This window comes from Mus musculus, chromosome 9, assembly GCF_000001635.26.
Source record: "Mus musculus strain C57BL/6J chromosome 9, GRCm38.p6 C57BL/6J".
NCBI classification, from domain to species: domain Eukaryota; kingdom Metazoa; phylum Chordata; class Mammalia; order Rodentia; family Muridae; genus Mus; species Mus musculus.
The window spans coordinates 62,676,399-62,689,306 of NC_000075.6; the positions used below are offsets into that span (position 1 = coordinate 62,676,399).

The following is a 12,908-nucleotide window of genomic DNA, read 5'->3' on the forward strand; positions in this document are numbered from 1 at the left end:
AGAAAGCCTGCCCCTTTGTCATGCCCTCCTTTTCTGAAACTTAGCCCTGAAGGTGAGAACACCTGTGCACTGCATTCCAGCCCAAGACCTGCACCTCCTCTTTCCCTTCCCTCCTTCTCCTCTGCTCTCTCTTTGCTTTTTTATCTACACTCTTCTTCCCTCCCCTCTCTCCTCCTCTTCCTCCTTCTCTTCCTCCACCTTCCTTTCTCTCTCCATCTCTGTCTCTCTCTCCCTCTCCCTCCCTCTCTCCATCTCTCCCTCCCTCCCTTCCTCTCATTCTATCTCTCTCTCCACTCCCCCAGAATAAAACCAGCTTCCCCAGCCTTTGCAAGTGGTAGAGCGTCTCAACACTCAGCTTATCCTTCAAGGATCCTCCCTAAAAGCCAACCATTCTCAGATGCCCTTCCCTCTGGGCTCCTACACACCCTTCCTATTCATCCATCTATTTGTGCATACACTGAAAAACTCTTCTGCTCCTGAAGACAAGGAGTTGAGTGTCCTTACAAACCAAGGAGATGAGAGAGACAGAGACAGAGAGACAGAGAGGCCAAACAAATATGTTAGTTGTTGTTTAGGGTGTGGTAGGTGTATGGGTGTGCACGATACAGTGAAGATAAGAGCAGAAAGAGACTAGCCTGCTGTGTCTGCACATTTGCATGGTAGCCTTGGGAAGGTTCTGAAAAAAGTAGTGGGTTCCATACTCTCGGTTTCCCTCACGCTAGCTACCTTGCTGCCTTCCTCTGCTCCTCCCTTGCTGGGAAGGCCATCCACCACACTCACAGATAGCGGCCCAAACCCCATAAAAAGCTCCAGCAATAAATGCACGTTGAAGTTAACTGTCTGTGAGTACAATGGCTGGGGAATAGAGCCTGGGTTCCAAAGAGAAGCCTCGGAACCGTCAGGTGCAGTCCCTGTTCAGGTGTGGAGGCTGGGGCGGTGGAAACTGGAGGTGTTTTGCATTGATTCCAGGGTTCCAAGAAGCACTGTGGCCTTGACATTTTAAAGCCCAGGGAACAGGGAGACAAAGGAACGTTGTGAAGGGAGGGGAAATCCATCCAACGTGTCCGAAGAAGACCTGTCACAGAGTGGCCCTGGGTCATCTTAGGTTCACCTATGGTATTTATTCAGCTCTTTCCCCCTAGAAAATGGACTCCATAACTCGCTTTTCCAGAGGAGACCCCGATTTGGTTGGGGATGGAGGAGAGTCAGGTACCAAGCTGGCAAGGTGGCTGGCTCCCAGAAGCCATTCTCTGCTATGACCCTGAGGTTAGATGGGCTGGGAGTGGGGGAGGGCGATACTGGCGAGGGCGTCGGGGCAGCAGCCTGCCACCGGCTCAGGTGGCAGAGGGGCCTAGACTGGCCTGGAGCCAGGGCCGCCGCTGTGTCCGCGCCCCTCCCCGCCGCTGGAGCCCTCCCACTTCCTCTGCGCTGCTGTCAGGGAGCTGGAGCTTGGATCAGTGCAGGCTCAGGACGCTCGCGAACCGAGGCTGTGGCTCTGGCTCTCAGCCGCGCGACCATCGCGACACCCGCCGCCGCGCAGCGGGCCATGGACTTTCCCAGGGGCCTCCTGGTGGCCTGGACCCTCAGCCTTTGGCCAGGTACGTGTTCCCCTAGCCTGTCTTTCCTTCCGGGAGCCCCTCCCTAGTCCTCCAGGACCTTAGCTCAAGTTGAGAGAAGAGAGATGCGACGCACCTCCTTCAGTAGCACTTGGGGACACAGGTCTGCCGGGAAGGGCTGCTGTTACAACAGTCCCACCAAGAAAGCAAAGGAGGGAGGTGTGCCTAGGAAACTCTTTCTAGGACTCTGATGTGTTTGGGGAAAGAAGTCGGGACTCGGGTTGCTAGAACCACTGAGCATTTCTGATGTTCCCGATGCAGCTCTGGGGATAATTCCTAAGTGTCCACTCTGCCATCCAGGCATCCTTCCATTGACGAGGGTCCAAGGCCCCAGCTGGGGAAGGAGGCAGATCGCGCCGAATGAGCGTGACCCGACTGCCCCCGCCGCTACCCAAGGCAGAGCCCCCTGAAGTGTGGAGAGCCAGATCCTGGCGGCCCTGGAGAGCCTGGAGTCCTAAGAGATCCCGGAGTCCTAAGAGAACAGAATCCCTCCAGTTTGGCTGCTAGGCGTTAGTAAACTCTCTTCAGCCCCACCAGAAACAGAGGGCACAATCCCTCAGCCCGGGACCGGTGGAACAGATACTTAACACTAGTGTAGGAACAGAGCAGCGTCCCCAGCTCGCGCTTGGAATTATGCAATTATTCAATAATTCGGGGGAAGCCGCCGTCACTGTAACGCGCTGCTGCTTAATGTATTCCAGGTGTGGGGGCGTAGCGGGAACCTCGGTACCCGTCACTGAAGGAAAGAGAGACAAGTCTTTGGGTTCTCAGCCTGGGGTACCCTAGTTCAGGCCTCCACACTGCGGGTGCCCAGCCCAGCTTCAGCCAACCGCATTGTGCTGCGCGCGGCTAGGGAAAGTTTTCCTGGCCCCTTCACAGCGTGGCAGAATGCTTCAGCCAGAGCCAGAGCTAGATAGAGCCTAAGGAACAAACTGGTTGGTACTGGCTGCCAACCTTGCCGCTCTTTCTGAGTGTCTCTGGCACTAGCTGAGACCAATAGGAGAGGACAGAGGCAGTGACAGCTGGACAGGTGCCCTTGGGTAGTACAAGTGAAGATTCACCCCTACCCAGTCCGGTGGCTCTCTCCAAGCTTTGGTCAGTTGTCCCCATTTGGGGACACACATATATCCTTCTGTCCTTTGCTGCTTCTGGGATCCCCTGCAAATGAAAGGCCTCTTGAAACTGGCTGGGTTTCGTTCTGATCCCAGAGACTCAGTTGGAAAGCAAACTTTATTGCACGAAGTTCGAGTTGGGGGAGGGGCGGGGAAAGGGTTACTGCCAGACCAGAGGCTTTTAGAAAGCTCCAGGGAGAGAAACCCATGGGAGGTACACTCAGGGAAGGAACTGCCTGCAGTCACTGGAAATCCATCCACAGGAAGGAGATAAAAACTCCTGAGTGACTCTAGACAGGTGTCCCCAGAGAAGGACAGTCCAAGCATCCCAAAGCTAAGTGCAAGAGTTTGGAAAGTAGTTCTGCACAGACCTTGTGAGCTCTCTAAAAGCTTTTCTCATGGGGGACAATGGAGGCAGAATCCTGAGTTGTGGAAGCTGAGTTGTGGAAGTTGAGGCTTGGCGCACAGTGGGACTCCAGCAGTGGTTGCTAATGTTCGTGCAACTGAAGTGGGTGGAGCTCTGAGGGATGGAGTGTTGAAGGACCTCTCAAGAAAGGATTTGTGACTCATTGCCTCCCTTACATGGAGAAAGCCACTTCTGCATTATTGCTGATCAGTTCGGGTTTTTGGAATATGGGACTCATTATATATATCCATCAATGCTAGACGGGCATCTGCTTACAAGAAGAAGGTAGGGCTCATGTGCCCCTGCCACCTGGGCCCTGAATGGCTCAGGTAGGGCAAGAACTGAGAGAATTAAGCAGAGGTATGAGGGAATGAATGGAGAAGAGGAAGTAAGGCCTCTGTGTGTGTGTGTGTGTGTGTCCAGAGACAAGTAAGGAAGGCTTCCTGGAAGAGGAACTGGATCACCCCCCCCCAACCCCCAAAGCATAGTGTATGGAACTTAAAATGACATTATTCGTATTTCTAGGGACTAAAGAATGAAGGGATGACAATTTGTGTATGGCTGCTCAAGTGTGTATGTGTGTGTCTGAGTGTGTGGGTGCTTGTGTAAATTTGTATGTATGTGTGTTTAGGTGTAGGGGGTGTTTGGCTGTGTGTGCTTGTGTAAGTGTATGTGTTTGTTTAGATGTCTGTGTGTGTGTTTGTATTTGTGTGTGTGTGTGTGTGTGTGTGTGTGTGTGTGTGTGTGTGTGTAAATGAGTGTGGAGGCCTTAGAAAGGCTTCAGGTATTGTCTCTGGCACCATCCAGTACTATCAACCATTCTGAGAGTGTCCCTCACTACCTGAGACTGTCCCTAACTGACCTTGGACTTGCCAAGTAGAAAGGGGCAGCTGGTCAATGACCCTGAGAGACCATCCTGTCTCCACCACCTCAGCACTGAGGTTACAAACACACCACAATGCCACAACAGCCATTTTCCTTTTAATAGCATAAAGGTGCCTGACTAGTCTGGATTCTGAGTACTAGAAGGGTTTGAGGGATCCGTGGGTCATTTCCCTGGCCCAAGGACAGAATTCACTTTGGTCCCTTACCTGTGAATCATATGGGTCCTTTGGGAGGCTTCAGGAAGACACAAGGCAAGATCAGGCACTGTGGCAACGAAGGCCCCAGAGTCCCTCTGTGTGGAATTGGCCTGGACTCTGCAGTTAGGCCTTACTGCCCCTGACAAATAATGTCCTCAATTTCCTCTTCTACAAGGTAGGGGTAGTAACAGAATTTGTAAAGTTATTGCAAAGACCAAATAGGCCGTTTTCCCAGTGCTTAGCAAGTGGCACCACGTTGTCTTCCTCTCTGGAAGCCACCTCTTAGGTCATGAGGAAGGATCTGAGGTGTTCAGAGGCTTTTCTCTTGAGCTCAGGTTGACAGGAGATGGCTAAGGAGGTATACTGGAGGCTCAGGGGCATAAGTGCCAGGACCCTAAAAACCAAGACTCTCCCACTGCTACCAGCCTGGCCCTAGGTCTTGGTCCCAGACCAGACTAAAGGACTTAATATTTTGGCTCTGAGCTTTCCCTAACGTCTGTTTGATCTTGGTGCAGGCGGTTCTTTGGTATTCGGGAGGGGAAAGACCAGCTCACTTCTGTGTGTCCTTGTGGGTGTAGCTCCCCCTTCAACAGGAACCTAGCTCATGGCTGTTGGAGACTGAAAAGGCTCGACATGCGCCCCCCCCCCCAACTTGGAAGGGCAGAGGCTGAGATGCAGTTGATCACTTTGCCTCCCCCACCCAACCCATCATAAAGTAGGATGACTAGCTACCACACCTGTGCCCCCATCTCTCAGAGAGGGGATGCAAACACCACCCTTCTCATGGTTCCCAGCCACACAGGACTGTGGGCCCTCTGGGAGCTCACTCTGCTCTTCCCTCTTACTTGCCATCTCTGAGTCTTATAATCCCTCCTTCTGCAACAGTAGGGAGCCCCACTTCATCCTCCCCAGTGTCCTGCCCCTGTTGCTTGGACCAAAACCGTGTTCTGGGACAACTAGCTTGCCTCTTGCTGTGTGGATGGGGAGTTCATTTGGACAATCTGAGGAATGCTCCTTCCTCCCCAAAATGCTCAACTTGCGGTATTACCGTCTCTCCACACGCGTCAGGTTCTTCTTTTTGGAGTCAAAGTTGATTACTGCAGTGTAGCTTAATTTAAAGAGAAGGGATTGTCATGATCAAAAATCACATCTGAGGGCTGGGAGGAAGCTCAGCCGGTAAAATGCTTGCCATGCAAGTCTGAGGATCCTACTTCCATCCCTCAGAACCCATGTTAAAAAAGCCAGGAGCGCTAGTGCACGCCTGTCATCTCATTCCCAGGGAGGCAGAGACAGAGGATCCCCGGGGCAAGCTGCAGCAGTGAGCTCCAGGGTCATCAAGAGACTTAGCCTCAACGAATAAGGTAAATCGTGACTGAATGGCGTCTGACCTTGACCTCTGGCCTTACATACACCTGCACAGGCCCGCGTACCTGCACCCATACACATGAACATGTACACACGACACACAAATCACACCTCAAACCTGACATCTCTCCTTAATATTCAGCAGTTTGTTAGCAGTGAGGAAAGAAAGCAGAGACTGGAGTCGTCTATAAACTAAACTTCCGCAGAGAGCTTTCATGTGGCGCCCTTAAGACCTAAGTTATAATACGTGTGAAATCTTTCCTGGAGGGAATAGTCCACACGGCCCAGCCCCTTCCGGCTGCCTCTCACCTCTTTCTCTGGCACATTAACTGTTTACCCTTTACTAAGCAGTGGTAGTACACAGGTTGGGGAGCCAGCCTGCCCGGATGCAGATCCCTTCTAGGTGGGTGAGCCTGGGCAGCTCCCCTCCCAAGGGCCCATTTCATGAACCATAAAATGAGAATAAGCCCTTCTCAGGCTGATGATCTATCTGGTTAGTGGCTCATATGTGATCCATCCACATTCACTGTAATAAATGGTCCTTGGCAGCCCGTAAGCCACTGTCCATGGGAGCTGGTACTATTGTTCTAATAGCCTCATCATTTCTTTTCTTTTAGTATGTGTGTGGGAGTGAGTATGGGCATTCACATTCCACGTGGGGAGGGGACTGTAAACACCAGAGTAGAGTATCCGATCACTTGCATTGGAACCGACTTAGAAGTGCTTATGAGCTGCCTGGGCTTGGGTAATGGGAACCAAACTCAGGTCCTCTGAAAGCACAGAGAGTGCTCCTAACTGCTGAGCCATCTCCACAGCCCTTCATCAGTTCTTACTTGGTTTGTGACAGGCACTGTGGCAGGCTCTTTCTCACCTCTCATGGAGGCACAGGTTCCAAGAGAAAAGTCAAATAGCTAGTCCAAGGCCATTGCCATAGAGTCAAAGGCAATGCCTGCCTCCCTGGCTCTTTTTTGCCTCCTCTGGTATGGGGATAGTATTGAACTTAGGACCTCACGCATCCGAAGCAAGCACTGAGCTGGATCCCCCATCCGCATTAATTAATTCATACAGGATATTCTCTTTAGAAAGTGAGCCTTGGTCCAGGGTGGTGATTTATTGGAATGGGTCCCTCCCAGCGCTTCTGTCACCTGCCTGCCTCCAAGTGCCCAAAACACTGAATGCCCAGGTGGTCCCACACCCCACTCTCTCCCTCCCACTGCCCCAGGCAAGACCCGCTCAGAGTTTTCAGTCCTGATTAGCTGATTGGTGTGGATTAGCGCTAATGAGTGAGGACGATTTGATGTGTCCTACTGGAAGGCATTTTATCTGAGTGGTATCTTGAGCCAAAGGAACGAAAGGCTAGTGGTAGGCTTCGGATGAAGCAGGGGTTCATGGTCCAGCCCCTCAGCCTCCTAGTCTGACAGGAGAGCCTGATGCTATAGGGAGGAAAACTCTGTCTCGGGCTGGTGGGGGGGGGGTGCTGCTGCTCAAAAATAGACAGAGGTTTTGTAAGTTTGTTTGTTTGTTTGTTTGTTGTGGCATGTGGGGCAAGGTAGGTGAGTTACTGTGGCAATGCACTCCAGGATGCCAAACAGAACAACAGCATCACCCAACTAAGCCAAACTTCTTTTACTGGGGGTTCTCTGTAGACCACTGGGGGTTTCCTGTAGATCAATGGGGATTCTCTATAGGCCACTGGGGGCTCTCTGTAGACTGCTGGGGAGGTCTCTATAGCTCACTGGGGATGCTCTGTAGACTTGTGGGGGTTCTCTGTAAACGACTGATAATTCTCTATAGACGACTGGGGATTCTCTGTAGACTGTTGGGGGGTTCTCTGTAGATCACTGAGGGTTCTCTGTAGACTGCTAGAGGGTTCTCTGTAGACCACTGGGGAGGTGCTCTGTCGACCTCTCTCCATCTCCACCCCCCTTCTCTGTCTGGTGCATTCCTAGGATCCTCACTCTTTTTTCTTTCCAGGAAAGGAACCATAAAATCATCTTATTTCCTCTCCCCCTTCTGGAATTGTTCTTTTCCAGGAAATCACAGCCCCTCATAGTAATTGGTGGAAATTATAAAACCCATAAATAGACAAAGCTACTGTCAGTTGGATCACCCCAATTACCATATCTGCAGGACTTACTTTATATAAACTGGAGGCATCTATGCAAAATCAAACTCAGGGCTCCCTGTTTGAAAACGATTGAAAACTTCAAGAAATAGGACATGAGCCCAAGTGTGAAGTCCTTCTGATTATGGTTAGCTCTGGACTTGGAAGTAGATGGAGAGGCGCTCAGGGCCAGGTCAGCTAGAAGCTCAGAAGCTGATAGGACCAGTGTCTGCACTGGGATCCATCTCACAGCTGGCTGCAGGAGCCTACAGACTGAGTGAGTTCTAGCACCCAACATCACAGACTGTGCTCCTCCATCCCCCTTCCAGGCCACAAGCAGTGATTCATGCCCTAAACTTAAAGAGAACGCCAATTCTGGTTTTTAAAGAGCAAAAGAAACCATCGAAAGAGCCGGGCCAGACCGCAAGCCAATCACCAGCCATGGAATGTGCTTGCTGCTGACGGTGAAGCCAGCCAAGGGCAGAGGCACTGGCAGACCCCGAAATAGGCCCTGCCCATCATCCCAAAAAGGACCAAATTGTCACTCAGATGTTCTCTGGTTCTTTCAGTATGGACCTGCCTGACTTCTATCCCACACATCCTAAACCTAAACACCAATGCTGCACGAGAGCCTGATCCCACACCACCCTGCACCTGAAGCCTCCCTTCGAGTCCTCAATGTCTGGATTAGTCAGTCCGGAGGACTAACACCAGGAGGCAGGCAGAGCCTGAGGGGCTACCACGGGGAGGGCTTGAAGACATCCCCATGGCTCATGGTATAGGTGTCTAACGGGTCTCCCTGACTTTTCCCTTGTTCTGAATGCCGTTCTGCCCTACAACCAAGAGGAAACTGCTAGGTTAGCTTGGGCCATGCTGTAACCCCTCCCCTCCCGCAGCTCCCCCCTCCCCGTGAGGGCGCGCACACCCTGAGTAGACCCCTGATTTTCTGACTCTATCTTCAGCTAATCCTAGAGTCCCACAGCCCCAGACTCCGGGTGTGTTAGTTACTTTGTATTAGTTATTCTGATGCTATGATAAAACACTGTGACCAAAGACAACTTAAGGGAGAGTTTTCTTTGGCTTATGCTCCAGAGGAAGAACAGTCTACTGTGGCTGGGCAGAGGCATGGCAACAATTGGCTGACATGGCATGGCAGCAGATGTGGGAAGTGGAGAGAACACAGCATTAACAACAGAGAGAGGGTGAACACGAAGCAGGGGGAGGCTTTAAGAGAGGCCCCACCAGTGACACACTTCCTCCAAGGCTGTGCCTCTCCATAACCATTTCCTCTGCAAAACAACCCCAACTGGAGACCAAGCGTCCGAATGCCTGAGCCTATGGTTGATATCACTCACCTTGAACACCCCCCCATCCCCAACTTCTTTTCTGGCTCCCATCTCACCAAGGCCTCAATTTTAGTTACTGCTCACTAAAATCGCACCCTCCTCTGCAAACTCTCACAGAGACAGAGCTCCCCCACCCCCGGCACACTTTAGCCCCTAGAGGGCATTGAATGGCATCTCATATTATGGCCAGCCTCCTTTATTCATGGTGTATACTACAGGCTGTAACAATGTAATCCAATGAGAGCAAGATTGTGTTTACTTAGGTATCCTAAGGTCCAGCCCTGCACCTGGCACGAGTAGGCAAGCAATAGTTGTAGAAATGAACAGATGAGACAGTGAAATTAGTAGTTCATAGCTCTTAGCTCCCAATCCCATTGGATAATAAATAGCCCCCTATTCGCCTTTCCTAAGACACCAGACTGCCATGCTGATGTTTATAACTATAATAATGTCCAGCCATCTATAAATGAATGTTTCCAGGCTACAAGAGTTGGATGGCAGTCTAGAATCACAGGGAGAAATGGCAAGGAAGCCTGCTGAAGGGTGTGGCGACTTCTTGAAAGACTTTAGAAAGTAGGGAATGGATCACCACAGGCTAGCCCAGAAGTACCACAGGCTAGCCCAGAAGTACCACAAACTGGCTTGGATAGCCCATGCTGCTCACCACCATTCTCTGAAGGACTTCAGGGAACACAGAAGAGGCCTTATGCACCTGTGGTGGACATGCAGGCATATAACAGGACAATGCTGTCCCCCAGGCAACAGGGGGGATAAGAGAGAAGAACTTTTTGCCTCATTATCATGCCAATCATACAGTACAGAATGCAGCATGTCACCTTCCACCTAAGAACGACTTGGGGGGACCCTGAGAAGATGCGGAGGCTGAGCATGGAACCCAGATTAGCACTCAGTCTCTAGGAGTCATGTGATCTGAACATCCCCTGGTGGCTTATGGGAAACCTGGCTACAGCTGGGAGGTCTGAGTCTGCACCCAACCAAGCACTTCTCAGGAGCGTGGACCTCAGATGTGGGGGTTGGGACCTGCCCTGACAAGTCATCTTTTTAGAGAGTGCATTGGAAACTATAATGCCCACCCTATGGGATCAGTGTGAAAAATCAGAAATAGTACCCAATTCCCAACAGAATATTGGCCAGCGATAGGATATTCAGTAAATTCTAGTAGCAGTATTTGTGATGTAGATATGAAGTCACAGTCAAGATCACTCAGGGGATAAGCTACAGCCTGGGGTTCCATCCAGGCAGCCAAACTCCACAAACTGATTCTAAGGGGCTTTCCCAAGGCTAGACCTCTGCTCTCAAGAGAAACAGACCCCAAGCTCAGCACAGTTTGATCATCTTAGGAAACTTTCTTGGGCTTTTTTTTCCCTCCTTTTAGTTTTTTCCATTCCTTCCTTTATTTCTCCTTCCCTTTTCCTCTTTTCCAGGGTCTCATGTAGCCCAGCTTAGCCTTGAACTCACTACTTAGCCAAAGATAACTTTGAGCTTCTGATTCTCCTGCCTCTACCTCTCAAGTACTAGGTCTGCAGGTATGTTCACCACATCCAGTTTATGCAGCACCGAGGATCAAACCCAGGGCTTCACGCATACTAGGCACACACTCGACAGGTTGTGCCAGGTCCCTAGACCCTCTTTCTTACTTTTTCATTCACACAATTTTGGTTAATCTTTGTGTGTTCCACACAGACTCATCCACCACACCATAGGTATACCAAGTGCTGCCATAGGGTCCCCGGAAGGACCCTTCAGCCTCTGCTCCCCAGAACTAAGAAGCTATGGGGTACCCCATTTGACTGGGGAACTTCATATGAGACAGACCTAGATGTTCTCCATTGCTGCAATGTGACTTCTTGGCTTCTGTAGCTGTCCCCTGTGGGTTTGTTAAAGCTTCCTTAGGAGACAGCTGTCCTCTTGGGGGTCACAGGGTCTGAAGAGGCTAGCAGGTACCCAGTTGTCAGGACAGTCATTTTTCTCTCACTTTCCTCAGGGTGCAGTGTGTGTTCGTGTGTTCGTGTGTTCGTGTGTGTGTGTGTTTGTGTGTGTTTGTGTGTGTGTGTGCAGGTACATGTGCAATACACACAGAGGCCAGGGGACAGCCTCAGGTGTTACTCCTCAGTCTTTCACTGGTGTCTATAGAGCTTGCTGGTAGCTTCGACTGCTCGGCCAGCGAGCCCTGCTTCCACCCGGCTCCACACGCCTAGCACCAGGACTGCAATTGCTCATTGCCATAGCCAGACTGTTTTTTCCAACGTGTGTTCTCAGGGATCAAACTCAGGTCTTCATGCTTGTGCAGCCGACACCTTACTGGCTGAGCCAGCCCTAGGGACTCTATTTCAAGATAGTTTCTTCTAGCACCAGGAAACAGGCTAGACCTTGATCTTCCTCACATTCGTGAGGAATCCTGGGTCCCAAGACCTTCCCTTGCCCCCTCGATGCTCAACAACAAGACTTTGACAGAGTCCGAGTATCCTATACAGGTGGCACACCCTTGGTGTGTATTGCTCCAGTGTCAAGATGTTCACTACCCACCAGGCAGTTCTCTGTTTCCATGACAACGGATGGTTCATGAGAAAGTACAGTGGAAAATGGAGATGGTTTTGCAACCACAAAACGCACTTATTTCCAGTACTCAAGAAGCAGAGGCAGGTGTATATCTTTGAGTTTAAGGCCAGACTGGTTTACAAACCAAGTTTCAGGACATCCAACGCTGTTATTCAGAGAAACCCTGCCTCAAAACAAACAAACAAACAAACAACAAAAACCCAGACCTATACCCAAACCCAGAAGGACTTCTACATGAGCCTCAAGCAGCCAAGGCTTCCCTCCTCAAAGTATCCCATCCCCAGCAAGCAAGCCAGTGGCATCCAGTAGGTCTGTGTTGAGCCCTATGCAGCCTGAGAACTTTCTAAATGGGTGTGGGCATCCACTGCAGGGTGAGCCTGCTAGCTTGGAAGGGAAGGGCCCCCCACAACTCCTTTTTTTAGTTGACATTCAAAGAACCAGATCAGGGTGGCCAACAGCTCTCTGGGCCCTCATTACCCTCCTTCCTCTTGTCCAAGGGAAAGCCCTGCCACAAATTGCACATCTCTAGCTTTGCCCTGCAGTTTGCCCGGCTTTGCCCACTTCCCTGGCTGAGGCTAATCTTGGACGCACAGATCTCTTTATTTACAGGCCCAAGGCAAATGAGACCCAAGCCCAGGAACTGGAAGCTAAACCAAGCTCTTAGAGCTGGTTAGTATGTCAGGGAAAGGGGGTCACAGGGAGGCTGTTGAGCTGGATACTGTACCACTGACGTCTGTGCGAACAGCACCCAGGCAGCTGTGCTGTATGTACAGTGACCTCAGGAGTGGAGACACAGAGTGAGCGTGCATGGATTTCTTTAAACCTTATGCTAGGACTTAGAGATTGGGCACCTAGTCCAGCAGGTACCTTTTCAGGAAAGGAAATTGAGGGCCAGGAAAAAGAGACCCACTAGGGATGGAGCTAAGACTTCTGGGGCCAAATTCACCACTCGAAGCTTCTCCCTTCCCTGGGGCTGTAGCTATTATAGTCCCATAACCTCTATAGCAGGTTAGTGTCTCACAAGTGTATCCTTGCTTTCATCTTTCACAAATGATCACCTGCTGTGTGCTAAGCATTGTCCTAGGTGCTCGGGATAAAGAAAAAAGAACAAAGTTCCTTCCAGGGCTGTGCTGTGAAATGTTTATCAGTTGATGTTATTTCTTGGAATGAAGTGGAGAGGGAGAGAGAGAGAGAGAGAGAGAGAGAGAGAGAGAGAGAGAGAGAGAGAGAGAGAGAGTACAGCTGAGGGCATCGGTGGGGTGCATACATGCATGGCACATGTGTAGGGTCATGTGGG

The 12,908-nt window shown here is 50.9% G+C and overlaps 1 protein-coding gene across 1 annotated transcript in view; it reads left to right on the top strand.

Moving 5' to 3' along the window:
- Positions 1 to 1,456: 1,456 nt before the first annotated feature.
- The window catches only part of Itga11 (integrin alpha 11), a 106,125-nt gene continuing 94,673 nt past the window's right edge, over positions 1,457 to 12,908 (top strand). Inside the window, exon 1 of the mRNA NM_176922.5 lies at positions 1,457 to 1,598. Coding sequence (NP_795896.4) covers positions 1,547 to 1,598 — 52 coding nt within the window. The 5' untranslated portion in view covers positions 1,457 to 1,546. The remainder of the gene's footprint in view (positions 1,599 to 12,908) is intronic.